The following is a 27,277-nucleotide window of genomic DNA, read 5'->3' as shown; positions in this document are numbered from 1 at the left end:
TTTTTCAGCGACTTTTCCTTCTTGGTGGTATATAAAATAATGGCACCTTGAAATTGATACTAGCTGGGGGCTCAGAGGTTAAAGCGTCTGCCTCCAATGCGGGAGACCCGGGTTCGGTACATGGGTCGGGAGGCTCGCCTGGATAAAGAAATGGTAACCCACTCCAATATTCTTGCCTGGAGAATCCCATGGACAGAAGAGCCTGGCGGGCTACAGTCCACGGGGTCGTAAAGAGTCGGACACGACTGAGCGACTTCACTTCACTTATATTTGATTAAATACAGAATATAAATCCTCCGCGTTTATGTTCCTCTGTCTTCACTAGCAAAAGTTTAATATATCATTCCATATGAAAGTTTATTTTTGTTGCATTAAACTTAATTATAAGTTTAGTTGGGAATGGGTAATAACTTCTCACTTCCAAATTGTAGATTGCATCTGTATGAAAATTCTCCAGAAATTGTAAAACATTATATATATCCTGCGTATTTTTTCACATTTAATGATTACTATTTAATAGACCGGAGAGGCAATGGCACCCCACTCCAGTACTCTTGCCTGGAGAATCCCATGGACGGAGGAGCCTGGTAGGCTGCAGTCCATGAGGTCGCTAAGAGTCGGACACGACTGAGCGACTTCACTTTCACTTTTCACTTTCATGCGTTGGAGAAGGATGGCAACCCACTCCAGTGTTCTTGCCTGGATAATCCCAGGGACAGAGGAGCCTGGTAGGAGGCCGTCTATGGGGTCGCACAGAGTCGGACACGACTGAAGCGACTTAGCAGCAGCAGCAGCAGCAGTTAATAGAAGTAATCAACACTTTCCGCGCCGACCAGACGATCCTAGGTCACGCAGTTCAACTCACGCAGGTACACGCGCCCCACCCACCCCGGAGCCGGTCCATACACACTTGACAAGTACACACACAGGTGCAGAAGGCAAAGCTCTGATTGGCCGAGCGTCACGGGACGCGCACGCAGAGGCCCCCTCGGAGCATGCGCGGGAAATTAGACGCAGGCGCGGCGCCCCCCGGCGCATGCTCAGTATGCCTCGGTCGCAGCTTGGGCGCCGGCGCGGGGTCGCGAAGTGCCGGCCGCCCCGCCACTGTCCGGCATGAAGGGCTGGGGTCTCGCAGCTCCCTCCTCCCCGCTCCAGCGCCATGGAATGCCTGCGGAGCCTGGCCCAGCTCCTGCCCCGTGCGGTGGGGCTGCCCCGGCGTACCCTGTGTGCTCTGGCCTTGGGCCTGACCCCCGGCACTCGCCCCGTCGTCGCCTACGGCCGCGCCACCGAATTGCTCGGAAGGAGGCGGGCCGCGCCGCTGTGCTGGTCCCGCCGGCTCCCAGTGACAGGTACCGTTGTCCCTGCCCTGCAGTCCCGCGACGCCAGGCTTGCGGTGATCCCAGGGCCAGACCCGACCGCCCGAGCCCACGTGGCTGTGGCTGCCTGCCCCGCGGCCTGCTCAGTCCTCGGCCTCTGGGTCGGCCCTGGGCGCCAAGGGCCTGCCCTCTTGCACAGGTCTGCGGGAGGAGCTGTGTCCACCAGCTCCGAACTCGACTGAGCACCGTCCCCTGGGCCCTGCTAGAGTCCCGCCAGCCCTCTGTCCTCCCCACCGGTCCAGCTGCAAACAGGGCTGAGTGCGCCTGTGAGGTTTTTGAGAATTTCGCCCCCATCCATCGTAATAGTGCTGAAACCAAGATTAGGCTTATCTACCTGGAATGTTTTTTATAAGTACTTCTCCTGTCTGTCTCTTTCTTTTGAACGGACACATTTAGACATTTGTCCAGTTGCTCAGGAAAAGGATAGTGAGGCTGAAGACTTCAGAAACTGCTTCTGAGAAAGATCTGAGTTTTCTTCAAGTACTGTATAACCAGATAGAAGGGGATGGAGGTAGAAGTCTGAGGTGTTCCCCCCTCCCCCCCAAATGATAAACCACGATGCTACCTTGACATTTTCAGAAATGTGACAATGTGGGTGCTGCTGCTAAGTCGCTTCAGTCATGTCTGACTCTGTGCAACCCCATAGACGGCAGCCCACGAGGCTCCCCCATCCCTGGGATTCTCCAGGCAAGAACACTGGAGTGGGTTGCCATTTCCTTCTCCAATGCATGAAAGTGAAAAGTGAAAGTGAAGTCGCTCAGTCGTGTCTGACTCCTAGCGACCCCATGGACTACAGCCCACCAGGCACTCCGTCCATGGGATTTTCCAGGCAAGAGTACTGAAGTGGGGTGCCGTTGCCTTCTCCGAATGTGGGTGCTAATACTGCTCAAAAACCCAAGTCATGTATGGCTTCTCAAAAATGTTCTCAAACAAGTTTTCGCGATTGTACTCTAAAAACGCTCCTAAAGTAGCTCACTATCTCCACCTGCTTCCTCATGCTCATTAGGAGAGTCTTTCCAAATTGGGTTACATTTCACATTCCCTTCCTTTGGTAACTGCCTGAGAAACCAGGCTTAGCCGATCTAACCTTTTAGGACAAGCATTGAGATTCAGAATCTCCCTTTGATACCTTAGGGTGAACGATGTCAGATTTGTGATCTCTGAAGAAGATTTAGTTTTGGGATCAGAGACCAGGCTTGACCCCTCAGGGCTCTTGTGTGGCAGTTTTATTAAAGTGAAAAAGAGACAGAGAAAGCTGACATAGACATCAGAAAGGGGCGAAGAGTGCCCCATTTGCTAGTCTTAGCAAGGGAGCTGTATACTGTTTTAATTATTACAATAAATCAAAAGACTGTCTCAAGGTTGTAAAGATCTTACCAGACCCACTCCCACAATTTACATTTTACGATAACGGGATTCAGTTCAGTTGCTCAGTCGTGTGGGACTCTTCGGGACCAATGGACTGCAGCATGCCAGGCCTCCCTGTCCATCACCAACTCCCGGAGTTCACTCAAACTCATGGCCATTGAGTTGGTGATGCCATCCAACTATCTCATCCTCTGTTGTCCCCTTCTCCCGCCTTCAGTCTTTCCCAGCATCAGGGTCTTTTCAAATGAGTTGGTTCTTCACATCAAAGGTGGCCAAAGTATTGGAGTTTCAGCTTCAGTATTAGTCGTTCCAATGAATATTCAGGACTGATTTCCTTTAGGATGGACTGGTTGGAATAACAGGATTAGAATTTAACAATAGAAAGATCTTACCAGACCCACTCCCATAATATACGTTTTAAGATAAAAGTATTAGTCAGAAGGTTTTCAGGAAGAAGAAACTGTCCTCAAGCAGGATATGTTGTTGTTATATAATCCTTAGTACAGAGCTTAAACTGAGTTGTTTTGTTTTGTAATCATCAGTTCCAGGCTTAAAGAAAAAAAATGTTTTATGTGACTAATACTAAGGAATGTAGAGCAGGAAAAAAAGACCTTTGTCCTTTCCTCCTCCTTGAGAACTCCAGACCCCTATCTCCTCTTCAGGAACCCCAGACCTGTCTCTCCTCCTTGGGGACCATGGACTTCTTATCAATCTCCCTAGAAATTGACTTTCTCACCTCAGGTAACACTTGATCTAACTTGTGATGTATTAGCAAATGCTGATTTGTGGCGCTGTAACTTTTAGTCTGTCTATCAGATCTAGTCCCTTAAATCTATTTCTCACTTCCACTGTATAATCGTAAGGGATTGGATTTAGGTCATACCTGAATGGCCTAGTGGTTTTCCCTACTTTCTTCAATTTAAGTGTATATTTGGCAATAAGGAGTTCATGATCTGAGCCACAGTCAGCTCTTGGTTTTGTTTTTGTTGACTGTATAGAGCTTCTCCATCTTTGGCTGCAAAGAATATAATCAATCTGATTTCAGTGTTGACCATCTGGTGATGTCCATGTGTAGAGTCTTCTCTTGTGTTGTTGGAAGAGGGTGTTTGTTATGACCAGTGCATTTTCTTGGCAAAACTCTATTAGTCTTTGCCCTGCTTCATTCCATATTCCAAGGCCAAATTTGCCTGTTACTCCAGATGTTTTTCTTGACTTCCTACTTTTGCATTCCAGTCCCCTGTAATGAAAAGGACATCTTTCTTGGGTGTTAGTTCTAAAAGGTCTTGTAGGTCTTCATAGAACCGTTCAACTTCAGCTTCTTCAGCATTACTGGTTGGGGCATAGACTTGGATTACTGTGATACTGAATGGTTTGCCTTGGAAACGAACAGAGATAATTCTGTCATTTTTGAGATTGCATCCAAGTACTGCATTTTGGACTGTTTTGTTGACCATGATGGCTACTCCATTTCTTCTAAGGGATTCCTGCCCACAGTAGTAGATATAATGGTCATCTGAATTAAATTCACCCAGAGGAATTGGGGGCAGGAGGAGAAGGGGACAACAGAGGATGAGATGGCTGGATGGCATCACTGACTCGATGGACGTGAGTCTGAGTGAACTCCGGGAGTTGGTGATGGACAGGGAGGCCTGGAGTGCTACGATTCATGGGGTTGCAAAGGGTTGGACGCGACTGAACTGAACTGAACTTTTATTCAGCTGACCCTCGTAAGGTGGTTTGTACAGGGGAACCAACAAACCTCAGGTGGTAACAAATTATGTCTTTGAATGTATAGGAAAGAATAAGATCAGAAATGAGAATATAGCTTCATATTCTATGGATAGGAATTCTGCCCATGCTTCTTGTGTTTAGTACTGTGAACAGGGTCCTTTCTCAGGCATTAAATTTACTTGGTTATACTTGAGAGCTTTTCTTCAACTTAGTCTAATCACGTTTTCAGGTAAAGGTTTGCCTTTATTCCAGTTCACCGGGGTCTTTATTCCAGTGCAGTGAAATATTTCACAAGTATTCACTCTAAAGTATATCAGTGGATGTAGAAAATGGACTTGTGAAAATGCTGGGTAAGGAGAGGGTGGGATGAATTGAGAGAGGAGCATCGACGTATACACACCATGAGTAAAATGGATAGTTAGTGGGGAGCTGCTGTATAGCACAGGGAGCTCAGCTCGGTGTTCTGTGATGACCAAAAGGGGTGGGACCGGGGCAGGGAGGCTCAAGAGGGAAGGGATGGATATGTACACATAGCTGATGCACCTACAGCAGAAACCAAGACAACATTGTGAAGCAGTTATGCTCCCATTTTTAAAAATAATTAAAAAAGCATATCAGTGGGGAAGAAATTAAATATAGAGTTAAAATCTGTAGGTGTCATAATTTATAGATTAATCAAATAGTCCTGATATTTGAAATGCTGAGAGGTCAGGTAGTTCTTGGAATGTATGTTTTCTGAACTATGTCTTCCAATGTAACTTTCATGAAGAACCCTTCTACATTGTATGAAAAGGAATAGGCGTTTTACTTTAATCTCAGAACATTGTTAACACATTTGATGTCCAACTACAAGATATAATAATTAGAAAGGAAAAGGGGCGATTGGAATCCATAAATTTTTCTAATGCCTCACCTAAACTATTACTTTTTAAAAACCATGTTTTGCCAAACCTAACATCAGATCAGATCAGTCGCTCAGTCGTATACGACTCTTTGCGACCCCATGAATCGTAGCACGCCAGGCCTCCCTGTCCATCACCAACTCCTGGAGTTCACTCAGACTCACGTCCATCGAGTCAGTGATGCCATCCAGCCATCTCACCCTCTGTCGTCCCCTTCTCCTCCTGCCCCCAATCCCTCCCAGCATCAGAGTCTTTGCCAATGAGTCAACTCTTCACATGAGGTGGCCAAAGTACTGGAGTTTCAGCTAAATGTTAAACGTGTTTCTTATTTTCCTTCTGGGAAAAAAATTCAAAACATAGTGAAATAGTTTGAAGACCTCTACAGACTATGAGAGTTGTGTCTTAGCTATATGTGAAAACCAATCGTATGCTCACAAGGAATTCTCTAATTCACTCTTCAGGTGAAATTTACCGGAATAGAACTTCGGATGTGTCTCAAGCCACTTTAGCCAGTGTATCCCCGGTGTTCACTGTGGTGAGTATGTGTGATCCATTTGATGACTTACAGAGAGTACGTACTTATTAAGTTAACTGGGCTGGACTGATCAGCCATGAAACTACTTACTTAGTTTCATAATGTATAAGTCATTGTCTTTTGTTTAGCCAATGACTTGAGTGCCAGCTAGATTTGCTGCATAGCACTCTTGAGTCTTTGCTAATATCTGCAGAGCTTGTCTTAGTACTAGAACGAGTGGCTCAAATCACAATTCAGAGCTTCCTAGTTGAAACTCAAGATTTCTCCAGAAATCTGTTCAGAAGTCCTTGAAGGCTATTAGCCACAAAATGGCTTGAACCTGTGCTATGCAACATAATACATGCAGAAGCATTTTGGAGGTAGCACAGGGTATTACTTAAAACTGCAAGCTTTGTTGGATCTTGATCTCTGCAATGCTGTCTAGAATGGTTCAGAGAAAAAAATTGAATAAAACAACATAAATGGTGTGTATCTACACACACATTTAGAGAGAGAAAAATAAGGCCATTGGGGCACATATTAACAAAGGGAGACTCTAGGTCAAGGTTACATGGAAATTGGTTGTAATATTCTTGTAACATTTTTGTAGGCTTTTAATTTTTTTAAATCTTAATTTTTAGAGAAAGTGCTTGCTCTGAGCCGGAGTTTGTAAATTCAGATCTCAACTGTGTCTCTTACTAACTAGACGGACTTGGACAAGTTACGATAATATCTTTGTGCCTTGGTTTTCTCATCTGTATAGGCTGGGAAAGATTGAGAGCAGGAGGAGAAGGGGATGACAGAGCATGAGATGGTTGGATGGCATCATCAACTCAATGGACATGGGTTTGGGTGGACTCCGGGAGTTGGTGATGGACAGGGAGGCCGGCGTGCTGCGGTTCATGGGGTCGCAGGGAGTCAGACACGACTGAGCGACTGAACTGAAACTAGGAGTAATAGTACCTACCTTGTAGAATTATGAGATTTAAATGAACTTAAATATGTAAAACCCTTAAAAATAATACCTCACACATGGTAAGCGTTCAGCGTATATATTAGCCATTATATATTGTCATTATTATTTAGGCTTTTTAACATAGCTTTTCTTTATGAACTATACAGAACAAGACAACTCCCAGAACTGCATGGAGAAATTGTCACTGTTATTCACTCTTCTGGGAGTTAGCCAGTTTAATTAAACAATACAAAGTCAGATGTTAAAATTGAAAGAAGGTTCTTTGCAGGTGAACTCATTGTCTACCAAGAACACTTAAAATCAGTTGATGCTATTTGAAATAATGTGAGTTCCTTTACAATGTAAACATTTTTTAAAAAACCAGTTTGTATGATCTCATTTTTTAATTAAAAAATCCCATTAAAAATGATACAGATAAATACAAAGATGCAAAAATTTTCATCATACATTGTTCAGTTGAAAGGAGAGGAGAGACTGCAAGGAAGTGTATGTAGCGTGAATGTATTTAGTAAGAATAAGTCTGGAAGGGCATTTAGTAAAATATTAGCATGGTTTTCTCTAAAATTTGTGACCAAATAGTTTTATTTGCGAATTTTCTGCAGCAGATGTATGTATTTGAAATAAGCTTAAGGAGGAAAGCTAGTATATATTACACAAAACAAAACTTTCCTTGATGTAGGTTTCCCTTTAACTCTGATGTTTTATGGTACTTATATATTCCTATTGATGTTATCTTTGCTCACAAGAAGCGAGCTGAAATATACTATGCAGTTTTATTGTGGTATTATTAACATAGCATTCATATTTAGGACTTGTGTCTTAGAGTGTGTCTTCTGAAAATACATATTTAAATAGTAATTAATGAAGCCCAGCACACAGTGATTCATTTAACATTATTTTGACATCTTCAGACTTGACTTGTGGACAAGTGTTACAGGAAAATGTTCCCTCTGCTTTATAGGAAGTAAATACAGTTTCTGCATTGTGTCCTCTCTGCACTATCAGAAGAGGTCTTTTCTGTAAATACTTATTGATTCTGCAGCACCCACCAGAGAGACCTCTTAGCATCCCACAGATATTAATACTTAGATTCTCAAGATAAGCCACGTTTGGTCCCAGTCTATTTAGAAAGCAAAAGGATAGGAAATTCACAAGGGCAGTATTTGGTGTTTTCTCTTCAAAAGAAGTCCTTCCAGCCATCCAGGGGGTGCTGTGGCCCCCTGTGTGACGCTCAGTACGAGGAGAGGATATTCTCAAAGGTGGGTGCGAGATCCACCTTGGCTTAGACCCCCTGAGGCCCTCTAGTGCCAGTATCTCTCGTCACTATCCCAGGGGCACATCCCAGGCTCCTGCAAGGAGCAGTCAGTTCCAAGAGCCACTGTCTTCGGCAAAGGCAGAACTGTGGCTCCCCTCCAGGCATCACGATCCATTCCCAGTCTCTCCAGTGCAGCCTGTTGAGCAGTGATGGGGCATTGTTACCATGAACGATATGGTCTAGTAACACAGCTGACACTCCTTTATCAGATCTTCTGAGGAACCAAGGTAGATGGTTAATCCAAGGTCAGATTTGTCCTGGCAAAGGAAAGGGGACTTGTTGTTTTAATCCTGAACTCATAACTGAATTTAACTTAAGAACAGCAGATATAGTTTATATCTTCATTATTTTAGAGTTATTTTCATCATACCATATGATATGATACCACAAATCATGTGCTGATATGGGAGAAAATAATGCTTTTATTATCTGTCTCCAGACAAAATTTGACAAAGAAGGAAAGGTGACTTCTTTTGGTGAGTATCTATAATTTTCTTTTAAATCAACCCACTGGAAGTAAAGAAACTATTATATTTTGAGTAGAATATTGTTTGCCTATATGGATGTGTTGAAGATGATCTTTCTTAAGCATTTGTCCATTAGGCCTAATTACTAGCAGCATTTGACCTGTACTATAATTTTTGGGGGTTGGGGGTGGGGGCTTAGAAGCCACTCACTCTAACAGAATGTTAAAGGAAGAGTTTTGGCTGGTATGCAGCCAAGAGAAAAACACTTTTCCCTCTTGTTTCTCTTCATTAGTCTCCCTTTCACTGCCCTGGTCCTCATGTTCATTTCCTCCTGCGCCATGTTAAAGGCAGAATCGAGTAATACCACTGCCGTTGCAGTTGCAGTGGGTGACAGCAGACAGGAGGGACAGGGAACTGGATGATAGTTATTGAAGCTCTGCCAGCCATGGCTCTTGCGGACGGTTACTTTTTAAAATGAAACTCAGCATTACTTTACTGTCTGACCTCAGGTGCAGGTTTCGGGTCTCCCTGTCCTTCCTACCCTGTAGTCCTGTTCCTACTGTTGCTGAAATCCTAGTGGGGTATATTGGATATTTTTTGGCTCAGTATCACCTCAAAAAGTTGTTCTACTTAGAGCTCTATCACAGGTGTGGCTTGATACTATAAGAATAGATGCTTCCATTACCAGCATGATTTCTTGAGTTTCTTCATCTATTTTGCCTTTTCTTAGGTCATAAATTTAGTTTTCAGGTAGGAGAATCTAGTGATTTTATTTTCTCATTTTGTATTAGTCTAAGAACAAAGACAATTGGACTATCTGTTCATAGATTTAAAATACTGAACTTAATAATGTAGTAAGGAAAAAATAGAAAATGTAGTTCTGTACAGTTCATATTTAAAAATCCATGCATCTAGAGCTAGGAATTGTTACTGTAAGTTCTAATGATATATAACTATGGTTTTTATACTGGTCCCAAGGGGTGTCTCTAAGTGCAGAGAAATTTTAGGAAGTATGGTTAAGAGAAGAAAAGAAAAATTAGTTTGACTAGATTTAGCCTGAATATGTTTTTGAGGTAGAAATGGGTGTTAAAAAAGACCCATTTTGATTACTTAGCCATTAAAAAGAATGAAATAATGGCATTTGCAGCAACATGGATATAGAGATTGTCATACTGAGTTAAGTAAGTCAGACAGAAAAGGAGAATTATTGTGTGATATCCTTTATATGTGGACTCTAAAAAGAAAAGATACAAATGAACTTACAAAATAAAGACTCACAGACTTAAAGAACAAACTTACGGTTGTAGGGGGAGTGGGGAAAGTCAGGGGGAAGGGATAATTAGGGAGTTTGGGATGAACGTGTACACACTGCTATATTTAAAATGGATAACCAACAAGGACCCACCATATAGCATATGGAACTCTGCTCAGTGTTATGTGGCAGCCTGGATGGGAGGGGAGTTTGGGGGAGAATGGATACATGTGTATCTATATGGCTGAGTCCCTTCACTCTTCACCTGAAATTGTCACAACATTGTTAATTGGCTATACCCCAATGCAAAATTAAAAGTAAAAAAAAAGTGCAGTGGCATAAATTGCAAAAAAAAGCAAAAAGACCCATTTTAGCTCTTGTTTCTGGTAGTAATAGAAGATTATCTCAATGGTGTTGAGAGGGGTACTCTGACATAAAAATCTAAACTTTTTGGTTCATAAGTTTACCCACTCTTTTTATTGAACACATTTCTTTTTTAGAAAGGAAGAAAACTGACTTATATCAAGAATTAGGTCTTCAAGCCAGAGATTTGAGGTTTCAGCATTTAATGAGCATCACAACCAGAAACAATAGGATTATCATGCGAATGGAGGTAAAGGATTTTATTTCATTTGTATTTCTCCCCTGCAATCTTAAAGTTCCTTTCTCACTATCTTGATCAGTAGTTTAAAAGTAATTTGTAATAAAAAAATAGATGTGTGAAACTATTGTGTAGTATAACGTGGTGTTAGGAGTAGAACTCCTTTTACGTGAATTGTATACCTGTGCTCAGCAGGTGTAGCCCTGCTCTGTTAATAATGGAAAAGGTCTCACTGCAGTCTCCTTTCTCACTGTTTGAATTTAGTCTCTAGTTTCTGAAATAAGAGAAAGATTCTTGATTTATACCAGACTTTTTCAGTCATATACAGTATATATGTAATTGCATTGTAACTTCAGCTACTAAGAATATATTCTGGTTTTCAACATAGCCTAGAAGTAGCCTTTATATTTTATCATCTTTTGTTTTTTAAATATTTGTTTATTTGACTGCTGGATGTTAGTTGCTGCATGTGGGATCTAGTTCCCTGACCCGGGATTGAACTGGGGGCCCCCTGCATTGGGAGCACAGAATCTTAGCCACTGGACCACCAGGAAAGTCCCTAAAGTTTATAACTAGCATCTTTCAAAACTTGTTAAAAAGTGCCTCTTTAATAGAGAAGTATGTGATAAAGCAAACTATTTTATAATATAACATGTTAAGAGTAGAACTCATTTTACATGGATTATAGAAGAACATTAATTATAGCATCTAATTGGTATGTGTATAGGTATTCACTGTATAATTTTTCAACTTTTCTGAATAAAAATGTTCATATTACAGTTGACCTTTGAGCCTCATGGGGGTGGGGGCACCGAACGTCCAAGCAGTAAAAAATACATGTATACGTTAGAGTTCCTCCATCCCTGCTGTCCTCAGATTCAGCCACCGCAGATCATGTATTTGTGTGGTATTTACTACTGAAAAACATCTGCATGTAAAGTGACCCAAACAGAATATGTTAGCCTTTCTCTTCAGAATAAATTTTTAACTTCATAGTATTCTAAATTAGAGCACTAAGGCTACATTTTATCTTTATGATTTCAAATTAGCCTAGTATGTTTTGGTGATATTTTAAAAAGGAAACTTCCACACTTCAGCCAAACCAATCATGATTAAACTAATATTTTCTAAAAGTCTGCTGAAAGCTTGACTTTTAAAAGACCTTCTCTTGTTTGCTTTGTTCTCTATATTTCTCTTGATTTCCTTGGAAATCCTAGTAAATGCATAATTTGCTTAATTCTAGTTCTGTTGAGAGTGAGTTAGGTATTAAGACTTGCATTTATTTTAGGCTTCCTTTCTTTAAAAAAAAAAATCTTGGTTTTTTGTTTTTGTTGATTTGTTTTTGAAAAACCAAATGAACAGTGATTTGATTTAGGCTTAGTCCAAAATTAATAGAGTATTGGCACGTCCCTGGTGATCCAGTGGCTAAGATTCCTTGCTCCCAATGCAGGGCCTAGGTTCGATCCCTGGTCAGGGAACGAGGTCCCACGTGCTGCAGCTAAGACTCAGTGCAGCCAAATAAATAGTTTTTAAAAATTAATGGAGTATTAAATCCTAAATATTTTATGACTGTTACTTTTCCTCTACAACTTACATATATGCCTGTGTACATATATCTATCTACAGATACGTGTGTGTGTCTGTGTGTGTGTATATATATATATATATATATATATTTTTTTTTTTTTTTTTTAAACAGTATTTGAAAGCTGTGATAACTCCGGAGTGTCTTCTGATACTAGATTATCGTAATTTAAATTTGGAACAGTGGCTCTTCCGGGAACTCCCTTCACAGTTGGCTGGAGAGGGTCAACTTGTCACATACCCTTTACCTTTTGAGTTTAGAGCTATAGAAGCACTCTTGCAATATCGGGTAAGCCTGTGGTTTGTCTAGCTTCTTGAATGTTTCCTGATTTTACAATGCTATGGAGGAGGAAGACACTCTGGTTTTTTCTTTTTTTGGCTGTGCTGGGTCTTTGTTGCTGTGTGGGCTTTTCTCTAGTTGTAGCAAGCGGGGCCTTCTCTCTAGCTGTGGTGCACAGGCTTCTAATTGCCGTGGCTTCTCTTGTTGCTCAGGGTTTCCCTGGTGGCTCAGATGGTAAAGAATCTGCCTGCAACGCAGGAGACTGGGGTTCGATACCTGGGTCGGGAAGATCCCCTGGAGAAGGAAATGGCTATCCACTCCAGTATTCTTTCCTAGGAAATCTTATGGACAGAGGAGTCTGGTGGGCTACAGTCCATGGGATTGCAGAGTCGGACATGACTTAGCCACTAAACAAGACTCTTGTTTCTGAGCACAGGCTCCAGAGTGCTAGGGCTTCAGTATCAGTAATTGTGACTCCTGGGCTCAGTAGTTATGACTCCTGGGCTCTAGAGAACAGGCTCAGCAGTTGTGGTGCACAGGCTGAGTTGCCTCCCAGCATATAGGATCTTGCCAGCTCTGGGATCAAACCCATGTCTCCTGCATTGGCAGGTGGATTCTTTACGATTGAGCCACCAGGGAAGCACTGGTATTGTTTTAATGGCACTTACCGTAACCACACCCTCCCCCCAGATAGAAGCATCTCAGGGTCTTATATGCGGAAAGTACTTAATTCTTAAACTTTATGACTCAAATAGATCTAAAGTCTCTAGGTATAGCATACAGAGTCTCTTTAACGGTCATGTTATGACATTGAGTGAAACACATCTCTGGTTGTCTATCCTGACATCCTGTTCAAGGATACTAATTCAAAATACTTATCTTAAATATGATATAAATGAACATACCAAAAGGTTTTAGCTGTATGCCATTTTATTCTCTAACTAAATTGTGTGTTGGGTAACTGCTTACACATGATAAAGTGAAGTGAAGTCACTCAGTCTTGTCCAACTCTTTGTGACCCAATGGACTGTAGCCCACCAGGCTTATCCATGCATGGAATTTTCTAGGCAAGAATACTGGAGTGGGTTGCCATTTCCTTCTCCAGGGGATCTTCCCGACCCAGGGATCGAACCTGGGTCTCCCGCATTGCGGGCAGACGCTTTACCGTCTGAGCCACCAGGGAAGCCCTACACATGATAAATATAATACAAATATTTCATCAGATCATTCTGATACTTACCAGCCATTCTTTGATTTGTTTGTACAATCCTTTGTCGAGGTAGCTAAATGATGCCTCTGTTTGAGACCTAGTTTGACGTAGGAATTGTGTACACTTCTCACAGCGCTTGTATTGATAATCACTGAGGGTCTGGGGATCTTGTCAAGCTCCAAACAAGGATGGTCACTGCTTTCTTGGCTGTGACAAATCTTTCATCATCTATTCTTCCCCCATCAGTCAGGATAGTACTGTTCAGGACCTGGCTACAAGCAAGAGCCAGTGCCATGAGCATCCTAACCAGAGTGGGAGAAGAGGAGAGAAGAGGGGAGAGTAAAGGGGGCATGAGGTGGGTGGGGGGTTGGTGGTACCTGGCACCCTTCTCTTTGTCTGCCTTGCTCTATTGAGGTAGTAGGAGATGGCTCCATTCCTTACTGGGGTTAATGAGGCAATAGTACCAGCTAGTACCAGCCATGGAGAAGGCAATAGCATCCCACTCCAGTACTCTTGCCTGGAAAATCCCATGGATGGAGGAGCCTGGTAGGCTGCAGTCCATGGGATCGCTGAGGGTCAGACACGACTGAGCAACTTCACTTTTCTTTTCACTTTCATGCATTGGAGAAGGAAATGGCAACCCACTCCAGTGTTCTTGCCTGGAGAATCCCAGGAACGGGGGAGCCTGGTGGGCTGCCGTCTGTGGGGTCACACAGAGTCGGACACAACTGAAGTGACTTAGCAGCAGCAGCAGTATCAGCCAGTGAGATGGTGGCTAGTTGAAGCCTACTCAGTAAGCAGGGAAATAATAGAAAGAAAGGAATGAAGGTACATGAACAGTGGTCAGCGGTGAAGCAACGCAGACTGAGTCAGCTCTCAGGAGCCCATGCTGGGGTGGAGAGTGTGTTAGAATTTACACTATTAATTAATTTCACTACTTAATTCAGCTACTGTTAGGCTGTGTACTAACAGTTATTGGAAGTATTTTAATATTTTAACAGTATTTCTATATCATGGAGAAGGGCAACCCACTCCACTATTCTTGCCTGGAAAATCCCATGGACAGAGGGCTGTGGTCCGTAGGGTTGCCGAGAGTCTAACACAACTGAAGCGACTTAGCATGCACATAAACATGTCTGTATCAGTGCATACCTGCTGATTAATCCTGCTGTGCCTATATTAACATGAGTAATAAATATACATTTGACTTTTCAACTTTACTTTTTAGAGTTTAAGATATGTTTTGTTTTTTAAGAGCTTTTTTATTTTTTCCAAAAGAACTTTATTCATAGGAGTTTTGAACTACATCCTATTCTGTTACAAAGAACATAGGTATTGTTTACCAGATGTGAAGTTCGTTTTAACCAGGGAATGGCAGCTTTTCTTTTAATCACTCTTCCATTCCTTTCATACTAAGTGTCTATAGGGGGAGGACTCTTACAGGAATTAATTTCCTGTCACCCAAATGGGAGCCTGGCAACAACATTATGCATGATTATCTTTTAACCTAGGAGATCCAGTTTTTTAATCATCTGGGATAGGCATTCCAACAGTAACCATGTTCTGAAATGTTACCAGCCTTCCTAGCTGTTTTCGATTTCTGTATTTAATCAGAGGATTCACTGACCCCGAGTATTCTAAAAAGATTGTTTTAATTCTTATGAAAGGTCATGTTGTTATCTAGATCAACACCCTTCAGGGGAAACTTAGCGTTTTACAACCACTGATCCTTGAGACGTTGGACGCTTTAGTGGATCCCAAACATTCTTCCGTAGACAGAAGCAAACTGCACATCTTGCTACAAAATGGCAAAAGGTAAATATGGGTGATTTACCAAGTTGGGAATTAGACACAGATGTCTTAAACTTCTCTTTCAGTAGTCTTAAGAGTGAAATGTTTAACGTAAATTCAGGTCCAAAATTAGTGTAATTATTAACTATCTTAAAAATACCAACTAGTCTTGCAAATGGTAATGACATTATTTACTTTGAAACTTACTCTCAAGGCCTTCATTGCCATATCTGGTTTTCATTATTGTTAAAAATCTGTCTTTCATAACTTTTAAGTAGGAAAGTAGCCTAGGTGGGAAGTTGAGCTAAAGGAGGAACACAAACTAATGTTTATTGAAAAGCTGTTTTCAATGAAATGCTGTATCTGTCTCTTTTATATGTGTGATCTCATCTCAACCTGTCATCAGTCAGGTGACAGGTCACCATGTCATCGACATGGTCCTCATTTTGAAGATAAGAAAATCGAGGTCTAAGTAACTTGTCTAAACTTTAAGAGCTACTAAATGACAGGTCTATATTCAAATCGTATTTTTTTTCCCTCCAAAGTTCATGAGGTTTTTGTTTGTTGATGATAATGCATTCCAGAATTTAATATATTAATTTGTATTACAGATTGAATGATCAGTCCCTCAGGATTTGTACCCCCTAAAATCCCTTCAAGAGTTAACAGTTAAAATTCCTGAGTCAATTTTTTGTCCAAAAATATTAGGATGTTCTTATCAAATAAAAGTAAATGGTCTCTTCTTGTATTATCACTGCCATAATTAAGAATAAAAGTAAATTTCTGGCCCCAAAAGCTTACATCACAGTGGTTGTATGTTTCTGAGATAAAGAACATATGCTGAAAATTATATTGTTGTTTAATTTTATCACTTAATATATTAACAGTCTTGTATTGGGAATTGATTCTCAAACTGCATAGTAAATACCAAAAATTTTTTACAAGTCAGTGTTTATCATGAATGTATAAGGGAGTCTGCTTGATAAGACATTAGAAAGGTACTACTCCTGTAGGGAAATTTTTTTATGGGTTTATGTTATTGATCATTTCTATACAATTATTCTTACAGCCTGTCAGAGTTAGAAACAGATATTAAAATCTTCAAAGAGTCCATCTTAGAGATCTTGGATGAAGAAGAGCTGCTGGAAGACCTCTGTCTGACAAAGTGGAGTGACCCACAAGTCTTGTAAGTGAACAGTGATGCTTTGTTAGTTTTTCCCTTAGAATCAGTTGTCTTCTTCAGAGAACTTTTTATAAAGAAGAACATTTTTCTGGAATAGAGGGTGCACTTTTCATCCCCAGTTTCATTATTTCCTTTTCCGTATTGCATCTAACTGAATTTAATGAAGACTTATTAAGTGCTTGCTCTGTGTACAACAACTATAAAGATAAACACGCCATTGCCTTTATCTTCAAATGCCTGACCAGCAGAGTGACCTACACAGCTAACTGCTGGAGAGGTCAGTGGGAGAGATGGGGAAAAGGGTGGATGGAGTGCAGGGAGGCAAGTGAGACACTGGCACAGATTCTGTAAGTCTGGTTAATATAAAAACACTCACCTTACTGACCTTTCATCTCTTATGAACTTAAAAATCATGTATGCTTGTGTATATGCAAGTTTAAGTGCTGCCTTTTCGAATGTTTTTGTTCTTTGTGACTATCAGTATCAGAGATAATACAGGCACCTTTGTAATGTGCATAGTTTCTGTAGTGTGTACAGGTATTTTAATTGAGAGATTAGTTACCTATATCTTAATAGGGACACAAAATAAAAAGGGCTTTATAACCCTTGATATTCTAACAGATAGATATAGTAGCAGAAACTCAAACACTTGAACCAGAGTGTTTCATTCCTGCTTATCCTCTTTGGTAGGATTGGGGTATAACTAAAGAGGGGGAAAAAACTATTAATTTTTTTTTACTGAAGTATAATTGGTTTACAGTTTTGTGCGAATTTGTGTTATACAGCAGAGTGACTCAGTTGCACACCTGTGTATATTCCTTTTTTAGATTCTCTTCCGTTGTGGTTTCTCCCAGGAGATCGGTTATAGTTCCCTGTTGTGTACAGTAGGGCCTGGTGTCAGCCATTCCATATGTAAGAGTTTGCATCCACTACAGACTCCCGGTCCAGCCCTCTCTGTCGCCTCCTCCCCCTTGGTAATCACAAGCCTGTTCTCTGTGTCTGTTTTGTGGATAGGTTCATTATGCCACACTTTAGATTCCACGTGTAAACGATACCATGTATTTGTTTTTCTGACTTCACGTAGTATGATAATCTCTAGTTGTATCCACGTTGCTGCCAAAATGGCATTAGTTCATTCTTTTTATGGCTGAGAAGTATTCCATTGTACACACATACCACATCTTTATTCATCTGTCCGCAGACGTTGAGGTTGTTGCAATGTCTCGGCTGTTGTAAATAGTGCTGCTACACTATGCATTTGCTACGTTGGAGTCCATATAGCTTTTTGAATTATAGCTTTGTCCAGGTATATGCCCTGGACTAGGATTGCTGGATTATACAGTAATTTTATTTTTAGTTTTCTATGGAATCCCCATAGAATACTGTTTTCCATAGTGGCCACACTAATTTTAGTTTTCTATGGAATCCCCATAGAATACTGTTTTCCATAGTGGCCACACTAATTTACTTCCCCACTAACAGAATAGGAGGATTCTCTTTTCTCCACACCTGCTCTAGCTTTTGCTATTTGTAGAGTTTCTGATGATGGCTGTTCTGACTAGTGTGAAGTGGTACCTCATTATAGTTTTGATTTGTATTTCTCTAATAATTAGTGATGTTGAGCATCTTTTCATGTGCCTACTGGCCATTTCATGTCTTTGGAGAAATGTCTGTTAAGGTCTTCAGCCCATTTCTCGATTGGGTTATGTGGTTTTGGGTTTTTGTTGTTGTGTTGTATGAGCTGTTTGTATATTTTGAAAATTAAGCCCTTGTCAGTTGCATCATTTGCAAATATTTTCTTCCAGTCTGTAGGTTGTCTTTTGGGTTTTTTTTTTGTTTTTTTTTAATTGTTCCTTTGGTGGCTCAGAGGTTAAAGCGTCTGCCTGGAATGTGGGAGACTCGGGTTCAATCCCTGGGTGGGAAGATCCCCTGGAGAAGGAAATGGCAACCCACTCCAGTACTCTTGCCTGGAGAATCCCATGGAAGAAGGAACCTGGTAGGCTACAGTCTGTGGGGTCACAAAGAGTCGGACACGACTGAGCAACTTCACTTTCACTTTTGCAGTGCAAAGCTTCTAAGTTTGCTTAGGTACCGCTTTTTTATCAATATTTCTGTTGCCTTGGGAGACTGACCTAAAAATACTGGTATGATTAATGTCAGGTTATGTTTTGCTTTTGCTGTCTTATAGTTTAATGATATCATGTCTTGCGTTTGAAGTCTTTAAGCCATTTTGAGTTTATTTTTGTGTAGGGTGTGAGGGTGTATTCTAACTTCATTGTCTTACATGCAGCTGTCCAAATTTCCCAGCACTGCTTACTGAAGAGACTGTCTTTTTCCCGTTGTATATTCTTGCCTCCTTTGTCAAAGATTAATTGATGATAGGTGTGTGGGTTTGTTTCTGGGTTCTCTATTCTGTTCCATTGATCCCTAGTCTTCATTTTGTACCAGTTACCACATTGTTTTACTGTAGCTTCCTGGTATTGTCTGAGGTCTGAGAGAGTTTATGCCTCCTGTTTTGTTTCTGTTTCCTCGGGATTGCTTTGGCAGTTCTGGGCTTTTTATGGTTCCCTATAAATTTTTGGATTATTTATTCTAATTCTATGAAAATGTCATGGGTAATTAGATAGGGATCTCATTAAATTTGTATATTACTTTGGGTAGTATTGCCATTTAAACAATATTCTTTCAATCCAAGAGCATGGAATATCTTTCCATTTCTTTGAATCCTCTTTAATTTTAACATTCCCTTTTCTGTATTTCATCGTTAGTGTAAAACTGATTTCTAAATGTTAATCTTATATTCTGCTACTTTGCAAAATTTAATTATAGATCTAGTAGGTTTATTTCCTGCAGTCCTTAAGGTTTTCTATGCATTTTCATGTCTTCTGCATATGATGACAATTTTATCTCTTCCTTTCCAATTTGAATACCTTTTCTTGCCATGGTTAGGACTTCCATTACTACATTGAATAGAAGTAGTAAGGGTGGGCCTCCTTGTTTTCTTATTCCAGATATAGTGGGAAGACTTTCAGCTTTTCACTGTTGAATATTATATTGGCTTTGGGTTTGTCATAAGTGGCTTTTACTGTGTTTTTATTATGAATGGATTGAATTTTGTCAGATGCTTTTTCTGTATCTGTTGAGACGATCATATGGTTTTTGACTTTTATTTACATGGTGTATTACATTGGGGATTCCCAGGTAGCACTAGTGGTAAAGAACCCACCTGCCAATGCAGAAGATGTAAGAGACTCAAGTTTGATTCCTGGGCTGAGAAAATCCCTTGAAAGGTATGACAACCCACTCCAGTATTCTTGCCCCGCAAATTCCCATGGACAGAGGAGCCTAGCAAGCTACAGTCCATGGGGTTGTAACTGACTGAGCACTGATTGATTGATTTTGCATATGTTGAAGCATCCTTGTGAATTTGTGATAAATCCCTCTTGGTTTTGGTACATGATCTTTTTAATATGTTGTTGGATTCAGTTTGCTAATATTTTGTTGAGAATTTTTATATCTATATTCATTGAAGGTATTTGCCCTATGGTTTTCTGTTTTGGTGGTATTTGTTTAGTTTTGTTATCAGGTGATTGATGGTGGCTTCATGGCAATCCACTCCGGTATTCTTGCCTGGAGAATTCCACGGACAGAGCATGGTGTCACAGAATCAGACACGACTGAGTGACTAACACACTTTCCTATTACTAGATAGAATGTCTTTGGGAGTGATCCCCCCTCTCCAGTCTTAGAATAGTTTAACAAGGATGAGTTTAAGAAGTTCTTTGTACGTTTGGAAGAATTCACCTGTAAAGCCACCTGGTCCTGTACTTTTGTTTGTAGGGAGTTTTTGTTTGTTTTTTTAAATTACAGATTCTATTTCACTTCTAGTGATCAGTCTGTTCAGATTATCTTGTCTCCTTGATTTAGTTTTGGTGGACTATATCTTTCTAGAAAGTTGTCCATTTCTTCTAAGTTGTCAAATTTGTTGGCATACAATTGTTCATAGTATTCTCTGAAGGGTTTTTTGTATTTCTGCAGTATCAGTTGAAATTTCTCCTTTTTCATTTCCTAATTTATTTGGATTCTATCTTTTTTCTTCTTGGTGAGACTGGCCAGAGGTTTGTCAATTTTATTTATCCTTTCAAAGACCCAGTTCTTGATTTTACTGAATTTTTTTTTTTAATTTTATTTATTTTGGGCTGTGCTGGGTCTTCATTGTTGCATGGACTTTCTCTGGTTCTGGCAAGTGGGGATTACTCCAGTAGCAGTGCACAGGCTTCTCATCGGAGTGACTTCTCCTATTTCGGAGCACAGGCTCCCAGGCACTCGGGACTTCAGCAGTTGCAGCTCCTGGGCTCTAGAGCACAGTTGTGGCATGCGGGTTTAGTTGCTCTGAAGCATGTGGGATCTTCCCAAACCAAGGATCAAACCCATGTTGTGTCTCCTACAGTGGGAGTTGGATTCTTTACCACTGAGCCATGAGGGAAGCCTGGTGTTGGGGTGTTTTTTCTATTTTTTTTTAATCTCCTTTTATTTCCTTCCTGATCTTTATTATTTCCCTCCTACTGACTTAAGGTTTTGTTTTTTGTTTTTTTCTGATTCTTTTAGGTGGTATGTTAGGTTGTTAATTTGAGATTTTTTTTCTTGTTTTTTGAGGGAGGTGTGTAATTTCCTTTTTGATTTCCTCATTGACCTGTTGGGTAGTAACTTATGGATTTCTTTTCCTTTTGTTGATTTCTAGCTTCGTCCTGTTGTGAGGAAAAATGCTTGAAATAATTTCTTTACTCTTATGGTTGTTGAGGTTAGTTTTGTATCCTAGTATGTGGTCAGCCCTAGAGAATGCTCCATGTGCACTTGAAAAGAGTGTGTGTTCTGGGTGTTTTGGAAATAATGTCCTGAAAATACCAGTTAAGTCTTAACTGTTTTATCATTTAGGATCTCTGTTGCCTTAGTGATTTTTCTGTCTAGAGGATCTGCCCATTGATGTGAATGGGGTGATAAAGTCTTCTTATCAGTTTCTTCTTTTTTAGCGGTTAGTATTTTATGTGTTTGGGGCAATATATGTTGACAAGTGTAAAATCCTCTTCTTGTATTGATCCTTTTACCATTATATGTTTTCCTTCTTTTCCTTTATGGCTTTTGTTTTAATGTCTATATGTCTGGTAAGATTATTGTAACTCCTGTTTTCTTGTCATTTCCATTTGCATGTTTTTCCTTCCGCTCACTCTGAATCTGTGTGTGTCCTTTGCCCTAAGGTGGCTGTCTTGTAGGCAGCATATCGTAGGCTCTTATTTGTTTATCCAGTTTGCCATTCTGTTTTGATTTGAGTGTTCAGTCCATTGACATTCAAAGTAGTTATTGATACTTACATATTTACTGCCAGTTTAAACCTTTTTTCCCAGTCTATTCTGTTTCCTTTTTGTTCCTTTGTCTTTCTCTGTTTTCTTTTTGTGGTTTGATGATTTCCTTTTCTCTTACCCTTGTATTCTCTTTGGTTTTTTTTTTTAAACTATTGTATGTTTTTGATTTGTGGGTACCCTGTTTTTCAGGTATGTTAACCGTTTCCTATATCTGCTTGCTTTAGGCTGATAGTCATATTAGGCTCACACACATTCTAAAAAATAAGAATCCACATTTTCGTACTCTCCTTCCCCACATTTTATGATTTTGACGTCCTTTTTTTACATCACGTCTTGTTTATCCTTTTACTGTTCCTTGTGTTTATCTTCCTTTCGTAAATAGGTTTTTTTCCTATTTGACCTCTATACTGGCTAACTTAAGTGATTTATTTTCCAACTGTGAGTTCCTCTTTACTGTATCTTTCTTTTCTATTTAGAGAAGACCTTTCAATATTTCTTTAAAATAGGTTTCATATTGCTGTATTCTTCATTTTTTGCTTATCTGAGAAATTCTTTATTTCCCCATCCTTAATGGTATTCTTGCTGGGTAGCGGACTTCGTGTTGCAGATTTTTCCCTTTTTAAACTTTGAACGTAGTTTGCCACTCCCTTCTGGCTTGCATCATTTCTGTAGAGCAATCAACTGATAGCCTTCTGGCAGTTCCCTGGTAATTAACTCTCTTTCTCTTGCTACCTTTAGAATCCTCTCTAACTTCTGCTGTTTTTATATGTCTTGGTGTGGATTTGTTTCTTGTTTGGAACCCTCTGTGCTTTCTGTATCTGGATGTCTGATTCCTTCTTTAGGTTTGGATAGTTTTTAGCTATAATTTCATCACATTTTTCCAGCTACAGTTTCATCAAATACATATTTAATCCCCTTTTCTCCTTCTGGAATCACGTTTATGTGTAGATTGGCACACTTTATTCTGTTATCCCATTGGTCTCTTATATTGCTTTTTTTTTTTTCCACTCTGGCTTTCTGTCTACTGCTTTGATTGGGTAATTTTCATGATGACACCTGAGCCTCAACACCCAGCCTCCACTTGTCCCATCGAAGGAACATCTGAGTCTGGGGAGTGCCAAGCACCCACACCAACCAACTATGCGGGTCTTTCCACTTTGCCCTCCACAAACCTGTTGCTGCGCTCTCTTCCAAGGCTCCCCACCTGCCTCTCCCCCATCCCAGCTGATCTCTCCACCAGTGAGGTGCCTTCCCCAGGGATGAAAACCTTTTCTTTTTCACTGTTCCCTCCCAGGAGCAGTCCCATCCAGTTCCCTTCTCTTTATCTTTTTCCCTTTTTCTTTTGTCCTACCCAGTTATGTGAAGGTTTTCTTACCGTTTTGGAAGTCTGAGATCTACGGTGTTCAGTAGATGTTCCGCGAGAATTGTCCCAGGTGGATGTATCTTGATGTATTTGTGGGAGAACGTGAGAGCCACATACCGCTCCTCTGCTGTCTTGAGCTGTTTTGACTGTATTTACATTTTTCAGAACCAGTTTTCTTCCTCTATGGAAGTGATACTTTACATTTACCTTGGAAAGGACATGCTCATTATGTTTGTTTTTACTTTTTGGTTGTGTTTTACCTGATAGTGATCTGGACTTTGCACTAATTTGTCAGCATTCACATGTCTGGATTTTCCTGTAAATGGTAGTGTGTGTATTTGCATGAGTGTCCCTGGGTTCAGGGATGTGGAATACAGTAAAGCCTGTGTAGGGATAAACTCGTGTCCTTAATTTATCTGCGCCATGTTTAGGATCAGTTAGCAAAGCCACTCAGACTGGCCTCAATCACAATAATAGAAAAGGCAGAGGCTACTTTTTTGTGTGTGATACCTGAATTACTGTTGTTGTTCACTCACCAAGTTGTGTCTGACTCTGTTGTCACCCCATGAACTGCAGCATGCCAGGCTTCCCTGTCCTTCACTATCTGCCTGAGTTCACTCAAACCCATGTCCATCCAGTTGGTGATGCCATCCAACCATCCCATTCTCTGTCACCCCTTCTCCTTTTGCCCTCAATCTTTCCCAGCATCAGGGTCTTTTCCAGTGAATCAGGTCTTCGCATCAGGTGGCCAGAGGATTGGAGCTTCAGCTTCAGTATCAGTCCTTCCAATGAATATTCAGGGTTGATTTCATTTACAATTGGTTTGATCTCCTTGCAGTCCAAGGGACTCTCAAGAGTCTTCTCCAAGACCACATTTCAAAAGTGTCAATTCTTTAGCACTCCCCCTTCTTTATGGTCCAACTCTCACATCCACACATGACTACTGGAGAAACTATAGCTTTGACTATTCAGAGTTTTGTCAGTAAAGTGATGTTTCTACTTTTTAATACATTGTCTAGGTTTGTCATAGCTTTTCCTCCAAGGAGCAAACGTCTTTTAATTTCAGACTGCAGTCACCATCCACAGTGATTGTGGAACCCAGGAAAAGAAAATCTGTCACTGTTTCCATTTTCTCATCTGTTTGTTATGAAGTGATGAGACCGAATGCCGTGATCTTTGTTTTTTGAACATTGAGTTGTAAACCAACTTTTTCACTTTCCTGTTTCACTTTCATCGAGAGACTCTTTAGTTCCTCTTCACTTTCTGCCTTTAAAGTGCTATCATCTGCATATCTGTGGTTGTTGGTATTTCTCCCAGCAATCTTGATTCTTGCTTATGATTCTTCCAGCCCTGCATTTCACATGATGTACTCTGCCTAAAAGTTAAATAAGCAGATGACCGTAATACAGCCTTGATGTTCTCCTTTCACAATTTGGAACCAGTCTGTTGTTCCATGTCCATTTCTAACTGTTGCTTCTTGAGCTGCATACAGTTTTCTCAGGAGGCAGGTAAGGTGATCTGACATTCCCATTCTCTTTAAGAATTTCCCACAGTTTGTTGTGATTCACACAGTCAAAGGCTTTAGCGTAGTCAGTGAAGCAGAAGTAGATGTTTTTCTGGAATTCTCTTACTTTTTCTGTGATCCAACGGATGTTGGCAATTTGATCTCTGGTTCTTTACCTTTTCTAAATCTATATGAAAGTTCTTGGTTCACATACTGTTGAAGGGTAGCTTGGAGGATTTTGAACATAATCATGCTAGCATGTGAAATGAGTGCAGTTGTATTGTAATTTGAACATTCTTTGGCATTGAAATGAAAACTGACCTTTTCCAGTTCTGTGGCCACTACTGAGTTTTCCAGATTTGCTGGCATATTGAGTGCAGCACTTTAACAGCATCATCTTTTAGGATTTGAGAGAGTTCACTTGGAATTCCATCACCTCCAGTAGCTTTGTAGTAATGCTTCCTAAGGCCTACTTGACTTCACACTCCAGCATGTCTGGCTCAGGTGAGTGACCACACACCATCATGGTTATCTGGGTTGTAAGATCTTTTTTATATAGTTCTTCTGTGTTTTGTTGCTATCTCTTCTTAATCAATGCTGCTTCTGTTGGGTCCTTTCCATTTCTGTGCTTTATTGTGCCCATCTTTGCATGAAATGTTCTATCTCTAATTTTCTTGAAGAAATCTCATAGTCTTTCCCATTCTTTAGTTTTCCTCTATTTCTTTGCATTGTTCACTTAAGAAGGCTTTCTGTCTCTCCTTGATACTCTCTAGAACTCTGCATTCAGTTGGGTATATCTTTCCGTTTCTCCTTTTTCTTTTGCTTCTTTTCTTTTCTCAGCTATTTGTAAGGCCTTCTCAGAAACCACTATGCCTTCTTGCATTTTTCTTGGGGATGGTTTTGGTCACTAGGTCCTGTATAGATTCACGAACCTTTCTTTGTCCATAGTTTTTCAGGCACTCTGTCTACCAGATCTAATCCCTTGAATCTATTCGTCACTTCCACTGTATAATCGTAAGGGATTTGATTTAGGTCATACCTGAATGGCATAGTGGTTTTCCCTACTTCAGTTTGAGCCTTAGCTGATTATCTGAGCCGTAGTCAATTCCAGGTCTTGTTTTTGCTGACTGTATAGTTTCTTCATCTTTGGCTGCAAAGAATAAATCATTCTGATTTCAGTATTGACCATCTGGTGATGTCCATGTGTTGAGTCATCTCTTGTGTTGTTGGAGGAGGGTGTTTGCCATGACCAGTTCATTCTCTTGGCAAAACTGTTAGCCTTTGCCCAGCTTCATTTTGTAATCTAGGACCATCTGAATTAAGTTTACCCTTTCCCGTCCATTTTAGTTCACTGATTGCTAAAATGTCGTTGTTCATTTTTGCCATCCCCTGTTTGGCCGTATCCAATTTACCATGATTCATGAACCTAACATTCCAGGTTCCTGTGCAATATTGTTCTTTATAGCATCAGACATTATTTACACCACCAGACACAACTGGGCATCATTTCCGCTTTGTCTCAGCCTCTTCATTCTTTCTGGAGCTAAGTCTCTGCTCTTCCCCAGTGGCATATTAGACACCTTCTGCCCTGGGGGGCGCTCATCTTTCAATGTCATATCTTTTTGCCTTTTTATACTGTTCTTAGGATTCTCACTGCATGAATACTAAAGTGGTGTGCCGTTCCCTTCTCCAGTGGACCATGTTTTGTCAGGTCCTGACTAGCAAGGACATGCCCTCCATCTGTTCCACGTAGCCTGGCGCCCTGGTTGTCCCACTGCTGGTCCTCTTGAGTGTGTAAACCTTTACTGGCTGCTGGGTGTTGGTCAGCATACCGCCTGGGGACCTGGGCAAAGGCCCCTGGAGTTGCTGGGAAGGGGGTCCAGGGAAGCCTGGAGCCAATCGATATTGGAGGGCGCCCAGGAGCAGAGGGCTCCCTGGCCTCTCTGCTGCCGCTGGCCACCCTGGGGCCAATCTTCCACCCAGGAGCCACAAGGAGCCGAGGATAACTGAATATTGTATACTAATTCAGGAAGCTTTGTGGTACTAAATGTTTAACACATGTATCGAGGGCATGTTAGTCATGTGAACTCTTTTAATTAAAGTGAAAAGAGCAGCGCTGGGATTGACCATGCAGAGGAGATGGAGTTGCTGTTGGAAAACTACTACCGATTAGCTGAGGATCTTTCCAACGCAGCTCGGGAACTCAGGGCACTGATCGATGATTCACAGAGTATCATATTCATCAATCTGGACAGGTAAGAGGGTGTCATAGAAAACTATCCATGTTTTTTTAATAAAGTAGTTATTGCACAGTATAAAGTGTTTAAGGCTGGCTTTGTTTTTCCATTTTGGAAAGAATTATCCCATTTATCCCATCATTATCATTTATAACTACTACATGGGAGTGTCTTTTTAAGGTGTACGTTTAGCCCCTGTGATCTTTAATAGTGAATTTGTGGTGCTCGGTTGGTGGGCCCTTCTGATCTAAGCAGTTGTTCTC

General features: G+C 40.7%; 1 protein-coding gene across 1 annotated transcript in view; it reads left to right on the top strand.

Annotated features, from left to right (window-relative positions):
* Positions 1-1,031: 1,031 nt before the first annotated feature.
* Positions 1,032-27,277, top strand: part of MRS2 (magnesium transporter MRS2) — a 38,971-nt gene continuing 12,725 nt past the window's right edge. The window contains exons 1-8 of the mRNA XM_027525371.1: positions 1,032-1,349; positions 5,839-5,912; positions 8,622-8,658; positions 10,402-10,514; positions 12,202-12,375; positions 15,261-15,391; positions 16,437-16,553; positions 26,880-27,032. Of these exons, the coding sequence (XP_027381172.1) occupies positions 1,160-1,349; positions 5,839-5,912; positions 8,622-8,658; positions 10,402-10,514; positions 12,202-12,375; positions 15,261-15,391; positions 16,437-16,553; positions 26,880-27,032 (989 nt within the window). The 5' untranslated portion in view covers positions 1,032-1,159. The remainder of the gene's footprint in view (positions 1,350-5,838; positions 5,913-8,621; positions 8,659-10,401; positions 10,515-12,201; positions 12,376-15,260; positions 15,392-16,436; positions 16,554-26,879; positions 27,033-27,277) is intronic.

Source organism: Bos indicus x Bos taurus, chromosome 23, assembly GCF_003369695.1.
Source record: "Bos indicus x Bos taurus breed Angus x Brahman F1 hybrid chromosome 23, Bos_hybrid_MaternalHap_v2.0, whole genome shotgun sequence".
NCBI classification, from domain to species: Eukaryota; Metazoa; Chordata; class Mammalia; order Artiodactyla; family Bovidae; genus Bos; species Bos indicus x Bos taurus.
Note: the sequence above shows the minus strand (reverse complement) of the source record. Positions and strands in the feature narration are given on the sequence as shown.